Source organism: Peromyscus californicus, unplaced genomic scaffold, assembly GCF_007827085.1.
Source record: "Peromyscus californicus insignis strain IS unplaced genomic scaffold, ASM782708v3 Scaffold_20__1_contigs__length_68692818, whole genome shotgun sequence".
Taxonomy (NCBI): Eukaryota; Metazoa; Chordata; class Mammalia; order Rodentia; family Cricetidae; genus Peromyscus; species Peromyscus californicus.
Window position 1 is genome coordinate 63,507,077 of NW_026294503.1, and position 14,924 is coordinate 63,522,000.

General features: G+C 51.8%; 1 protein-coding gene and 1 long non-coding RNA gene across 2 annotated transcripts; one reads left to right on the top strand and one right to left on the bottom strand.

Moving 5' to 3' along the window:
* The first annotated feature begins 234 nt into the window (after positions 1–234).
* Positions 235–4,168, top strand: LOC128117052 (uncharacterized). Its single transcript, XR_008220690.1, has 2 exons — positions 235–1,001; positions 3,498–4,168. It is a non-coding gene; the product is annotated as an uncharacterized LOC128117052 (long non-coding RNA).
* A 4,052-nt stretch (positions 4,169–8,220) lies between these two features.
* On the bottom strand, positions 8,221–14,917 carry Wnt10b (Wnt family member 10B). The gene is made up of 5 exons (XM_052748858.1): positions 14,592–14,917; positions 13,653–13,773; positions 13,288–13,550; positions 10,817–11,190; positions 8,221–9,399 (listed from the first exon to the last, which is right to left on the bottom strand). Exons 2-5 carry the CDS (start codon positions 13,724–13,726, stop codon positions 8,941–8,943), a joined length of 1,170 nt encoding a protein of 389 aa, XP_052604818.1. The 5' UTR covers positions 13,727–13,773; positions 14,592–14,917; the 3' UTR covers positions 8,221–8,940.
* Positions 14,918–14,924: the final 7 nt, after the last annotated feature.

Sequence of the window (14,924 nt, forward strand, 5' to 3'; positions counted from 1 at the left end):
GCCATGGCAGCGGCTGCAGCAGAAGCGGCCGGGTGCTGAAGCTGGGACTAGGCGGGGGCCTGTGTGTGTGTGGGGGCTGGAAGATCCGGAGGCAGAGTTGTGGAGAGGAGGCTGTGGGGGACCGAGGTGAGGCTCCCGAGCTGCAGGGGCCTGGCCTGGAATCGAGGACCGAGGCCGCACTCCGGCCGAGCCAACCCTGGAGTGTGGATGGCGAAAACCTTTGCTGGAACCTACCTCTCTCTACGCCAGTCCTTGTTTCTAGGAAACAGCGCTCCACACGCACCCAGCTTGCAGCGCCGCTCAACTGATTCCTGAGGATAGTTTCTAGATGAGGTCTGATTCCAGAGACCGTTTCTCCATAAAGGAAGAGGAGAGAGATACCAAAGGAAACACCTGGAATCTGGGTCGTTTTAGGGAGTTGAAAGACAAAGGACAGAAACGTAATTACTCAGAGGCGGGTCTGATGAAGTCTCTCTAGATGAGTATGGATTTTGGCACCCCAGGAAAGAGCACCCACGTTCCCTCCTTCCTTCTCTTACACTTTTTTTTTTTTAACGTGATGGAGATACTACCTGAGACTAGTGACAAGTTATATTAGAAGCTGCGCTAGAAGCACTCTTCACTAGTGACACTGAATGCATGCAATATAAGAGAACACATAGCTCTTCCCTAGGGCTTGACTCATCTTCTTCCAGGAAACAGGCTGGAAAGCGGCCACCCAGTGTCTATCCCTTGTCCTGACCATCTCTGGTGTATGCACTCACCAGATCCTCTTATATACCAGTTTGTCTTCTCTGGTATGTTTACCTCAAGAATAATATGACTGGCCGGACTCCCAGCACTCAGGAGGCAGAGGCAGGTGGATCCCTGAGTTTGAGGTTAGCATGGTCTACAGAGCGAGTTCCGGGACAGCCAGAGAACCCCTGCCTAAAACCAAGCAAACACAATAAAGAATAACATGACTGTAGACTATGAAAGCAAGAGGACCTTAATTTGAGAAGGTGAGAGATGAGATGTACAGCAAGGAGCTTGTCCTGACTCACTGCTGCTGAGATCTTTTCTGTAGTAAGCTCTGGGATGGTTTTGTTGTTTGCTTTTTATCATTTATTCACTTAGTGTGTGTGTGCGCTTGTATGAGAGATTGTGGGTGCGCTCGTGCCATAGCAAGGTGTGGAGGGCAGAGGACATCTTTCAGGAGTGGGTTCTTGCCTCTTACGTTGTTGGGGCAGGATCTCTAGTGTCTGCCGCTGTGGTTCGCACTCCAGGATAGCTCTATTCAATTCTCCTGACTCCGCACCCCATCCTGCTGTGGGAATGTTGCGGTTACAGATGCATCACGGGCATCCAGCTTTTTAAACAATATTTGTTGTTGTGTGTAACTTGGTTTGGTGTTGGCTTTGGTTGAGACAGGCTCCCTATGTAGCCCCAGCTTGGCCTGGCGCTCACTTTTACAGACCAGGCTGGCATTGAGTTCACAGAGAATCTGCCTGCCTCTGCCTCCTGAGCACTGAGATTAAAGGTTTGCGCCACACCCAGCAAAAAGGATTTATTTTTAATTATGTGTATGCACAGATGTCTGTGTGGGGGGGTGCCTGTGAGTATGCGTATCTGCTGCAGGGAGAAGACTATAAGATTCCCTGGACTATAAGATTACAATTAGATTTACAAGCATTGTGAGCTGTCCCCCATGGGTACTGGGAACCTGGTCCTTTAGAGGCAAGAGCAGTAAAACTCTCCAGCTTTTTACACAGGTTCCGGGGATCAAACTCAGGTCACCAGGCTTGTCTTGCTAATACTTTCAATGCCTGAACTATCTCCAAAACCCAGCCCAAACTCTGGGTTTTTAAAGGCAAAAGACTCCCCAAATATAGTTACTGTGCTGACTAATCTTGTGTCCTGAACATAAGCTAGAGAGTCGGGAACCTCCATTGAGATAATGACTCCATCAGATTGGCCTGTGGGATATTGTCTTTGATAATTGATGTGAGAGGACTGTGCTCACTGTGAGAGGTACCACCCCTGAGCAGGTGGTTCCCAGGTGCATAAGAAATCAGGCTATGGAGCCAGGTGGTGGTGGTGCATGCCTTTAATCCCAGCACTGGGGGTGGGGGGCAGAGAGGCAGGCGGAGCTCTGTGAGTTTGAGGCCAGCCTGGTCTACAGCGTGAGTTCCAGGAAATGGCTCCAAAGCTACACAGAGAAACCCTGTCTCGAAAAAAGAAATCGGGCTGAGCAAACCACGGGGGGCAAGCCTATACGCAGCACTGCATCATGGCCTCTGCTTTAGTTCCTGCCTCCAGGTTCCTGCCCTGAGTTTCTGTGCTGACTTCCAACTCAGGGATGGAATCTGCAGTCTGTGAAATGAAATAAACCCTTCCACCTCAAGCTGCTTTTCATCGTAGTGTTTTGTAACAGCAGAAGAAGCCCTAGGAGTGGGATCCTTGCTGTCACAGACCTGACCGTGTGTTTTGACGGAGGATTATGGTGGCATTTGAACCCTGGGCTGGAAAAGCCGTGGCCCCCTGAGAGCTCAGTGGGCTGTTGTGAGAACTGTAAGATAATGCTGAGAGCAGTTCAGACAAAGGAGGCCCAGCTTGTGACGTCACCGGGAGACATTGAGAGTCCCTTAAAGATTCTGATAGTTTTCATTAAGAACCGCTGAAGTAGCCAGTAGTGCACACACCTTTAATCCCAGCACTCAGCAGGCAGAGGCAGGCGGATCTCTGAGTTTGAGGCTAGTCCGGTCTACGGAGTGAGTTCCAGAACAGCCAGGGCCACACAGAGAAACCCTGTCTTAAAAAGAAGAGGAGGAGGAGGAGGAGGAGGAGGAGGAGGAGGAGGAGGAGGAGGAGGAGAATAGCATCACTAAGGTGAAATCTCCTAGTGTTTCCTCAGGGTCAGCAAGAATCTCTTGGTCCAGGGGGTCAAGACGGTACCTCACCTTGTCAGCTGGATTTGGTAATGTGTAAGAGTCTCCTGGTCGGTACTGGTCTTGAAGGTATGAAGGGGTCGTGGAGAGTAGCTAAGGATTGGCACTGGGAGAGGCCATTGCTGAAGGTGCAGCCCTTATTGCAGCAGAAGCCCCGGGACTGAAGGACTCACTGAAGGAGACTTGGCACCATGTGGCAGGCTTAGAGTCCCTAAAAAGAGCCCAAGAAAAGCGGTGGGCGAAGGTGCAGCCCTGTTGCAGCAGAGACCTCAGCATTTTGGAGGTAGAAGGGGACAGTTGCCAAGGACAGTAACTATGGAGTGGAGCTGGCCTGAGCCAGGAGAGATAAGCTGGCAGAGTTGGGGAGATGGAGCCCTTTGGGGCCCAGAGAATCATGAGTGGGGCCCAGAGAATCATGAGGGGGGCCCAGAGAATCATGAGAGGGCCCAGCCATCAGCACTGAACTTTTTACAGTGTTGGACTTCGGTTTTGCATTGATCTGTTTGTAATCGCCCTGGTTTCCCCTTTTCAAAGTATACAAAAGTAAGTTATTTATTTTTCATTTTACAGGACTCCACACTTAAGAGACTTTGGAATTTTACAGAGATTTTTGGATATTTTAAACAAACTTTGAACTTTAAAAGAGACTTTGAATGCTTTTAAAGATACTGAATTTGCTGTATGGCGGTGGCGCACACCTTCAATCCCAGCACTCAGAAGGCAAAGGCAGGTGGATCTCTGTGAGTTCGAGGCCAGCCTGGTCTACAGAGTGAGATCCAGGACAGGCACCAAAACTACACAGAGAAACCCTGTCTCAAAAAAACCAAAAATTAGCCGGGCGGTGGTGGCGCACGCCTTTAATCCCAGCACTCGGGAGGCAGAGCCAGGCGGATCTCTGTGAGTTCGAGGCCAGCCTGGGCTACCAAGTGAGTCCCAGGAAAGGTGCAAAGCTACACAGAGAAACCCTGTCTCGAAAAACCAAAAAAAAAAAAAAAAAAAAAAAAAAACCAAAAATTAAAAAATAAACAAATTACTTCTAAAAAGTATTTTTAATTAAAAAAATAAATAAATAAAAGCAGGCTGGGGAAGCCATGGGGAACAAGCCACTAAGCGCTCCTCCATGGCCTCTGCTTCAGTTCCCGCCTCTAAGTTCCTCTGCTGAGCTCCTGCTCCTGCTCTGACTTCCCTCGGTGATGGACTGTAGAATCTGTGAGGTGTAATAAACCCTTTCCTGCGCTGGTTGCTTTTGGTCGTGGTGTTTATCACAGCACTAGAAACCCTAAGACTGTCATATAGTAGACACTGTGACATACCTTCTATGTGATTATTACCCTTTCCATTTCTTTCCTAAAACTTTTAAACACACTCCACCCCCACACCCACCACCAAAACTATGCTTTACAACCATTCACCCCGCTCCCTAGTGTCCCAGCCACACCAGCATGCCTTGTGGACCCCCACAGGGAATTGGAACAAACACAGGGAAATGAATGAAGACTTTAGATTCTCTCATGATTGTATGCCAGAGTGAGAGAAAGATAAAAATGGGGACTGGAGAGATGGCTCAAAGGTTGAGAGCACTGGCTGCTCTTCCAGAGGACCCGGGTCAATTCCAAGCACCCACGTGGTGGCTCACAACCATCTGTAATGGGATTTGATGCCCTCTTCTGGAACGCAGGCACACATGCAGGCAGAACACTCATACCAAAAAAAACAAAACAAAAAAAGATAAAAATGGTTGACAGCGTCATATGGCTAGGAGGAATTGCTATTTATAATTTGGGGATGATGGATGGGACTGGAGAATCAGATCTGTCCTTGTCTGTCCCTCACCCTTCTGGAGTATGGAGAAGGGTATCAGTTGTAGCATCAGAGGGGGTTGGCTGCGGCACAAGCAGGAGCAGAGAGAGCAGATACCTTGCCGACAGCTAGCTGCTCGCTGCCACTCTGCACCCTACTAGCCACTTGATCGGGAGTGGAGCAGAAATTGCTCATCCAGAGTTAGAGCCCAGCAGCCTGACTTACAGTTCATCAATCTCTCTCCTCCCTCTGGCTGCCACTGAAGCCCAGTAAAAGCTGAAATTGTAGCCACCAGCTCTGTGGGTTGCATACTCCCACCCTGTCACTGACCCCAGACCTGGGCCTGAGCCCAGTGCCTCTGCCGGGAGGGGGTGTTGGCCTTGCTGACAAAATCCAATTGGAATTTGTCAAGGTTGTGGTTTGGGGCTTAAGTTTGCCACAGAGTGTGTGATGGAAGAAAAGGGGACGCCAGGAAAGGAAGGGAGCCAGAGGGACTAGGAGGATGGAAACAGGAAAAGCTCAGATGCTCCAGCCACAGTGCCACTGGAGAGCATGTCCTCCCGAATATAAGGCATCCCCATGCTGGATACTCCCGTTAGTCTTGGTCTATCCAAGCCCGTTCTTACTTCAGTCCCCTCTCCTTTCCTCCTCTCTTCATTCAAGTGAGCAAGTGTCTGACATCTGATAAACTGTCGCCATGGAGCTAAGAAGATGGCTCACAGAGGGCCCATGCCAGGCAGCTCACAACACCCTAAAACTTCAGTTCCAGCCAATTCAAGACTCTGTTTTGGATACTCATACATGTACATAGACACATATTTTTTTTAATTTTTAGACTTATTTATGTATATGAGTGTTTTGCCTACATGTATGTCTGTGTACGATGTGTATGCCTAGTGCCTGTGAAAGTCAGAATAGGGTGTTGGATCCCTTAGAACTGGAGTTCCAGACAGTTGACAACTTCCATGTGGTAGCTGGGAATCAAACCCAGGTCCTCTACAAAAGCAACAAGTACTCATAATCATGGATCTATCTCTCCAACCTCCCCCCCAAATTTTGTTGTTGTTTTGCTTTGTTTTTGAGACAGGGTATCTCTACAGAGCCCTGGCTGTTCTGGAACTCACTATGTAGACCAGACTGGCCTTGAACTCACAGAGATCTGTCTGCCTCTGCCTCTGCCTCCTGAGTACTGGGATTAAAAGGATGCACCATCATACCTGGCCTCCCAAAAGAAAAAGTTGTAATGTCACTGTGGAGCACTACCCTGACCCAACACTTCTCAAACTCTTCTGGTCCCCCCCACTCCAGCTGTGTCACCTGACTTAAGAGAAACGTGGGCAAGAGAAACGTGGGCAGCAGATACATCTCTTGCCTGGAGAGGAATGGAAAATTATTTCTGCATTCCCTGGCATCATCTTTTTGGTGTTATTTTTAATATTTATTTTTATTTTCCATATGAGTGTTTTTGCATGCATGTGTACCTGCCATGCATGTGTAGGAGCTTGCAGAGGCCATCCTCTGAACTGGAGTTACAGATGGTTGTGAGCCACCACATGGGTGTTGGGAACTGAATCCATGTCCTCTGCAAGAGCAGCAGGTGTTGGCTCTAATCTCCCTGGGAGCATCTTCTGGCCCCCTAAATATGCAGGTGTTCTGAAAGTGTGCTGCAAATCCTTTGTCCACACTAAATTATTTTATTCTTTCGTGGTGTTGTTTGGTTTGGTTTTTTGAGACAGAGTTTCTCTGTGTAGCCCTGGCTGTCCTGGATCTCACTCTGTAGACCAGGCTGGCCTCAAACTCACAGAAATCTGCCTGCTTCTGCCTCCTGGGTGCTGAAATTAAAAGCATGCACCATCACCACCTGGCTGAGATTTATTTATTCTTATTTTATGTGCACTGGTGTCTTGTCTGCATGTATGTCTGTGTAAGTGTGTCAGAAGCCCTGGAACTGGAGTTACAGACAGTTGTGAGCTGCCATGTGGGTGCTAGGAATTGAACCCTTGTCCTCTGGAAGAGCAGACAATGCTCTTAACTGTTGACCCATCTCTCCAGCCACCCCCACCCCCACATTGCATCTTAAAGACGTTTCTTTTCAGCCAGGTGGGGGTGGCACACACCTTTAATCCAAACACTTTGGAGGCAGAGGCAGACAGATCTCTGTGAGTTTAAGGCCAGCCTGGTCTACAGATTGAGTTCCAGGACAGCCAGGGCTACACAGAGAAACTCTGTCTCGGGAAAACCAACCCAAACCAAACAAATGTTTTTTTTCAAAGATATTTGGCTAGGAATTGGATATATTGGAGAAGAAATTCTGTTCTCTCTACTTATATCTGAAAAGATAAGGGAGGGGCCAGCAAGATAGCCCAGCAGGTGAGGGTGCTTGCCACCAAGCTGGAAGACCTAAGTTCAGTCTCTGGAACCCGTGTGGTAAAAGGAGAGAGCTGGCTTCTGCAAGTCGCCCTGTGACCTCCACATGAGTGCCATGGGCATGCCTGCATCCACTCACATGTGCACTCACACACATGCATGTGCACACATCACAAATAAATGTAGAAAAAATTTAAACGATAAAGGAATTCTTTTACTTGGGTTAAATACAAAAGAACAATGAATAAAGAACAAAACATATATGCAGATAATTCACTGGCAGAGAATGCTAGTTTTGCTAGAAAAATCTCATTTCAGTTGGGCCTGGTAGGGCCCACCCATGATCAATCCCAGTACTCAGGAGAATGAGGGCAGCCTCTGTATATAATTTGCATTTTGAGACAGGAATCCCTTTTGTATTTTCCCATGGGTCTTGCATGTACTGCCACCCTCCCCAAGTCTGGCTCGGACTCAGAGACAACAGTACCTGCTCTTCTAAGTTCACATTCATTGTCACACAACATTTAACACTTGAAACTCCCAGAGCAGATGTGACCTTGCATAGGAGAGGGGTCAATGAATGACAGCCAGAGGAGCACGCTGGCCCTGCACACCAGTTTGTGACTGTGTTGAACACAACTATACCCATCCATTAAGTATGGTCTGTGTCTGCTTTTGTCCATCCCCCTGCCCATAACTATTTTGGGTCTATAACAGCAGAATTGAGTAATTATGGTAGAGGTGAGTAGATGGCATAAAGACCATAGTATAAATAGCCTTGTATATTTGTCATCCAGCCCTTTGCAGGCTAAAGAGAGTTGCCAACCTTTGTTCTAAGTAATGACAGAGGTGATGCCTAGAGCTGAGGGCTCAGGGTGAGCAGACTCTGTGTACATTTGGATCTGTAAGTCCCCCCACCCAGAAGCCCACCTTGGTCTTACAGACTGAAAATTTGAACTCAGTCACAGAGCATCATTTCAAATCCTTCGTGGAAGTCAGCAGGATATACATAAAAAGTCACTGAGTACAGGAGTGTAGGCTTCACATAGGAAACAAAACAAAACACAAAACCACAGGCTGCTACCCCAAGTGTGGCTAGACACACCACCATCGGCATCCACCAGCAGCCAGTCCAGCAACTTAATTTATTTTAGTTTCAAACAGGAACCAAGAACATGTCTCAGTACAATAAATTATCCATTCCCACCCTTCCTGCTGAAAAAGGGAAAAGCCTCTATGGGTCATAGCGAAGACCTTTCCTTTGGAGGGACCCTTCCAGCCACTGGAAGGAGAAGGATTCCCTAAGAGCTTGAGCAGACAGCTGTCTGAGGACTGGGAGGAGAGTTCCCCCACAGTCTTCTGTCCTTTTCCAACCGAAAACGTCTCCTTATTGTCACGCGTGGCCCCACAAGAGGAGGAGGTTCTGGTTTGTAGTGGAGGAGTTTGAGAACCACAAACAGGAAGAGGTGGTCTCTTTCTATATACAGGCCTTAATGACTCCACACAATGCCTGCTGTTATCCTTCAAGGAAGACGAGTGGTCGGATGATAGCCTCCCTATCTAAAGGAGTATAAATCTGGGCCCAAGAGACCCCAGAGGGGAACAATGCAGTGCATTGCATCTCAGTCCATTCGCGTGTTTAAGAACAGAATATGGTGACCTCTTTCCTCGCCAAAGGCTGTTCATCACAGATTTCACCTGACCCTACTCCCCCCAAAGCTGTTTCCAGGTAGGTGCTTTGAGCTTCCAGGGGCCATGATTAACCCTGAACAGAAATCAGAGCAAAGGGTTGAAAAGGCGTACCCATCACACAGCGTTCTTCCTTATTCCCAAGGTGCGGCTCACGTCACTTACACACGTTGACCCACTCTGTGACCTTGCATTCCTCACACAGCACGTAGCAGCACCAGTGGAAACGGCAGTGGCAGCGCTCCACTCGTGTCTGCCGGAGCACATTGTGCCCACGGCCACAGCACAGGCTGCCGCAGCCATCCAGCAGGCGGCTCGTCTTGTTGCAAGCCCGGCCTCTGGTGCCTGGTGAGCCCACAGTCGGGTCTCGCTCACAGAAGTCAGGAGACTTCTCAAAGTAGACCAGCTCTCCTGAGAGGCGCCGGGGACGTAAGCGGGGCTGGAAGGCTCCAGAATTGCGGTTGTGGGTATCGATGAAGATGGCTCTGCTCAACCGCTCCCTCAGCGCTGCCCCGATGGCCCGGAACTCTGGAGCTGCCCTCCAACAAGTCTTGAATTGGCAGCTGCCTGACGTGCCATGGCACTTGCACTTCCGCTTCAGGTTCTCGGTTACCACCTAGAACATCAGAGCGGCCAGAAGAGGAGGGATGGGGGGCGGGGTGGGCGTGAATGAATGGAGCATGGGACACAGAAGAAGGAAGGGACCCAAACTCAAGAAAGGACGAGTAGACTGTCACGGAAGTTGGCCACCAGCGCCACGGCCTCATTTTATGAAGGCAGAGCAAGGCGATAACTCCCAGTCGTCTAAATCCCAGTCCAGTGCTCTTTCCAGAGTAAACACCTATACGGTGGGAGCGAAGGCAAGAGTGTCCCTAAAGTCTGTGGGGAAGGTGGCTGTTGGGACAGTTTCTATGCAATGAGCCAAGTGCTGGGCACATAGAGTGTGGGGGCCTGTTTTCGGGTTCCTCGTGGCTTTACCCAGCATGTCCACATAGAGGATGATTAGACCACGGGCCTGAGTGCAGGTGTCTGAGATAGTCTGCACTTGGCTGTGCTTGGGGGGGGAGGTCTTTTGCTTCACCCCTTGGCGTCTCTATAAATACCCTGGGGCAGAGATGGTCGGGGGCCGTTGGAATAGGTTCCAGGCCCTCTCGAGGTTATACTTTATTTTCTGTTTATCTCTGCAATATTCTCCGCAATATAAATCCTTCTATCTAATATTTCCTGCTGCTCACACTCAAGAAAACTCTGGGGAGCTGTGGGGTTGGTGGGTAAACGCCCCACAATATAGGATACAGTATATGTGGAGCTGGAGATGTGGCTGCATAGTTATGAGGACTGGCTGCTCTTCCAGAGGACCTGGGTTCAACTCCTAGCACTCACATGGTGATTCGTGATTCACAACTGTCTGTAACTCCAGTGCCAGAGAATCCAATACCCTCTCTAGGTACACAAGTGGTGCACAGACCTATATACATGCAGGCAAAACAACCATACATATTAAATAAAAAATAAAATAAAATACTAAGGCGGGCGGTGGTGGCTCATGCCTTTGATCCCAGCACTCGGGAGGCAGAGGCAGGCGGATCTCTGTGAGTTTGAGGCCAGCCTGGTCTACAGAGAGAGTTCCAGGACAGGCTTCCAAGCTACAACAGAAAAACCCTGTCTCAAAAAAACCAAATAAATAAATTAATTTTAAAAAATACTATATGCTAGCTCCACCTTAGTATCCGGTCCCATCAGGCAGCTTCCTGTAGATTCTAACACGTTTTGGGTGACCTACTAGTGGCAAGCTTGCCAGTAACAACTGGTGATCATCATACCTCATCCTGTTACTCTGTGATCATACCTCATCCTGTTACTCTGTGGGGCCTCTCAGGAGGGAGGGACAGAGAGAGAGAGAAACTGAGAAAAGTTGGGTTTGGTGGCCACACCCACAGTCCAGCACTCAGACTAAGGAGGATTCTGAATTTGAGGCTAGCCTGTACCACATATCGAGACCCTGAGACCCAGGATGAGATGAATACACATACCTGGCGTCCCACCCTGTTGTTGTGGATTCTCATTCTTGCCTGGATGTCCCGGGGAGCTTCTCTGGAATCCAAGAAATCCCGAGAGAACTTCTCTCCAAAGTCCATGTCGTGGTTACAGCCACCCCATTCCCACGTGTCCTGGGGGCCAGGGCTGGGGCCTGAGCCAGGGATAGGGCTGGGCTGGGAGTGTGGAAAACTCTTGCCTCGAGACAGTGCCTGAAGCTGCAGCAGCTTGGCCCGAAGCCGGTCCTGCTCACCGCTGCCCTTCCAGCCACAGCCGCAGCTCACCAGCTTGCCCAAGCTGCAGGCCGTAGCAACAGCATGCATGACCCCAGCAGCCAGCATGGAGAAGGAGAAAGCACTCTCCCGGAAACCTGGGGAGAAAATGGGTGTGAGCCTTGAGGTTTGCAGGCAGCTGAGGGGGGAAGGCAGGTGGGGGAGTGGGGGGAGGAACCAGCCAACCTCCAATATCAATATATATATTGAGATAGGGTCTTGCCATGTAGTCCAGGCTGGCCTTGAACACTTGACAAGCCCCCTGCCTCAGCCTCCCAAGTGCAAGGATTACAGGTGTGAGCCACCACCTTGCCCAGCCAGCCAATGTCAAAAATTTCTAACTAAATCCCGACTCCATCATTTACCAGCTGAGTGATTTGGGACGATGTCCTAAGACAAGGAATAGCACCAGGTCTCAGTTCCCTCCGCTATAAGAAGAGACCCATGGGGTCAAGATATGGCTAAAGCCAAACCTCTGAAAATCTGTCATTTTGGGGTGTGAATGTAAGAGAGAGCCTAGAGCAGTGGTTCTCCACCCTCCTGGTGCTGGGACCCTTTAACACAGTTCCTCATGCTGCAGTGACCCGTACCATAAAACTATTTCATTGCTACTTCATATCTGCAATTTTGCTACTGTTATGAGTCATAATGTAAATATCTGATGTGCAGGATATCTGTTATGTGGTCCCAGGGAAAGAGTCATTCACCCCCCTGTGGGGTTCATGACCCACGGGTTGAGAACCACTGGCCTAGGGAGCCCTCTGAGTTTCCCATGAGTCAGAGGGAGTCCTGAGGAGTTTTGAAGGTGTGTTCCAGGAGTTCTACACTTAAAAGCCTTAGAAATTCCCCAACCCTGCGGGGAGTTTAGCAGGAGGTGGGGGGTGGAGGGGGAACCTTTGGTTTGAGGGTTCTTCCCCCCCCACACACACACACACATACTTTATTAAATGAGTCTTTTGAGCAAGCTACCATGTACTGCCTCGGTAACAATCCTAACACACTGGAACTGCCCACCCCCTTCCCAGGTTCTAGTTTTTATATTTGCCCTTCAAGATTGCCCTCTATGTTTATTCTAACCTGCTATTACCTTATAAAACATTGGGAGGAGGAGAAAGGCCAGAGGGATTTTCCCCAAGGCCCTTTTAAAAGGTTGGCCTCTTATGTTTTTGGGGGTCACTGAGGAGGAGGCTTGGGGTGACAAGTCTTTCCCAGGCTTAGAGAGACATCCTCACCCTTGGAGTGTCAAAACCTTCCACGACACCAGCCCTGCAGAGAAGGAGGGGTCCCTCACTCCGTTTTAAGCAAGGGCTCTTTGGAGTTCTGGGAAGATGAAAGACAGTTGGAGACCAGGCGTCTCTTAGCAGGGAATCTAGGGCTCCAGGGCCAGCCTCAAGATCCCCCAACCATCCAAGGGTGAAGCTGTTTGCACACGTCTTGGGAATTCCCCTGCAGATGGCAGCTGCCTATTAACCCCATAGTCCCCAAAGCACTACCCTACCCTGGACTGAGCCCCGTGGATCTTTACTCCTCAGGGAGTAAACTCCAGTTGAGCATGGGGAGAGACAGTGGAGCCTCCCAGACCTTTCCTTCTAGACCAGGCCAGCAGTGACCTGTTCTCTGCCCCTCCAGCCATCCCTCACCTGTTCAGGTGAGGGACACCTGGGGCCCCCACAGCACAGAGGAGGGGGCTGCTCCCCAGCTTCAAAGCCGTCAGGGTCTTTGTTCCCAGCTTTGGCTCCTGGGAACCCCAGCAATTAGGGGAGCAGGTTTAACCCTTAAACGGTTGGGGGCGTCACCCCACCCCCGCTGAGACTCTGGGGACACCAGCCTGGGCTTGTCTGGGTGGAGAGGGAGGGGAGAGAAAACAGGGGGTAGAGGGGGTGTTTGAAGCTTCTTGGGTTGGGGGGCACCTCCCGTTCACAGGTGCATCCCAGATCGGGCTGGGTGGAGGCAGAAAAGCGAGGCCCTAGGGTAGGGGAGCAGGGACCCAGCTGCCTTGCCAGCGACGCAGGTGGAAGGCAGGCAGAGAGAGAGGCCCAGACGGGTGACCAGCCCCAGCTGAGCGCGGCTCCCGGGGAAATTCCCGGAGAGGCCCCTCCCGCAGCCGCGAACCGGTCCCTTCCCGCCTCCGCGCGCCTCGGCCTGCCCCCAACCCCTGGGCGGCAGCACAGCCAGCCAGCCCCGGCAGGGCTCACCGCGCTTGAGGATGGCGCTGTGGTGCGGCAGTCGGCCGCCGCCCTCCAGGGCCGAGCAGTTCCAGCGCTGGTCGCGCAGCTGATGCTGACACTCGTGGACGGCGATGTGCAGCCCTTGGAGCGCGGACGCCGTCACGTCGGGGCTGCGCAGGCACAGGCCCAGCTGCCGCTTACTCAGCCCGGACAGGGTCAAGCACACCGTGTTGGCCGTCAGCGGCGGCTCCCCGGGAAGTTTTAGGCCCAGAATCTCATTGCTTAGAGCCCTGAGAACAAGGGACAAGGCGTCTAGGGTCTAGTCACACGCCCTCCAACGACCCCCTAGCCCAGGTCGGTGATTTTCCCCCCCAAACTGGAAAAAGGCTCACCGACTCAACAAAGCCAACAACAGGAGACCCGCGAGGCCCAAGGGCGGAGGCCGAGACCCGGGCTCCTCCAGCATGTCGAAGCCCGGAGGCTCCGGTGGGCGGTGGGCGAATCAATCAGCGCCTGCGGGACAGGGATATCTGATGAAGAAGGGAATGGCTCCCTGGAACCCAAGGATGCTCCATTCCGGCTCCCTGAGACATCACTGTGGCCCCACTGACTTTTCTCATCTCTCCCCAAACTAAACAATAAGAGTCACCCCCGGACTTCCAGTGCCTGGGTCCTGGAACTCTTCAAAGAGGAAGGATCTAAGCAGTTCAGGGCCCTCGGGAGCGAGCGCCCCTGGGTCCTGAGACACTCACATGCGGACTTGCGACAGCTCCTCTCAGACCCTCGATCCCTCCTCCCCAACTGTTCCCTCTCTGAGGGCCCCACCACTGATGTGCCCGCCCTTACAGGGTTAGAGGGAGGGATCAGAAGGGGGTTCCCCACCACCTGGAGGGGTGTCGCCTCCTCGTGCTGGCAATACCAGGCCAGCTGGGTTAGAAGAGTCCGAGGCCAGGCGCTCTGACCCACTCTCTGACCTCCACGCCCAACGGGGAGCAAGGTCCAGGTGCCCCGAAGGCGACCGGGGAAACCAGGTACCCTCCGCAAACGCGGGTGCCTCTAGTTGAGTCCACTTCCCCATCCACACCCCCCTCACCCCCGCCAACTACACATTCCCACTGCAGAGTGCCACCCATCTGGTCCCCACCGGTTCCACCCCCATCCCCACCCCTTTGCCGGCGTCCATTGCCCTCTAAGTCCGAAGGCACTCCTTTATTCTGTAGGTGTATCTCCGGCTTTCTCTCTGTGCTCTTGAGGGTGGACGCTCGTCTGTCTGTCCGTCTGCCCGTGCCTGCCTAGTCTCTTCCCACCCTGTCCTCTACCGCCCCCATTACCTCCAGCGGTTCAGGTGCAGGATCCACAACACTCGCGGTTGGGTCACTCGGGCTTGGCTCGTGCGGCTTAAACGGTGGGGAGACTGGGTCGGGTTCGGCCCCCTCGGCAGAGCAGCATTCTTCCAGCGCCGGGCCACTCCTCTTCACCGCTTCTCCAGCGTCGCCGCGGCCGCCGCCGCCGCCGCCGCCGGGAGGAAGGGAGGGTGGAAGGGAGGGAGCGATCGAGACAGCGAGCGAGCGAGCGAGCGAACCCGCGACAAAGCACCGGGGGGCTTTGGCTCGGCTCGACCTAACTCACGGGTGGTTCTGCTGGAGCTGACGGAGCTGCTGCGG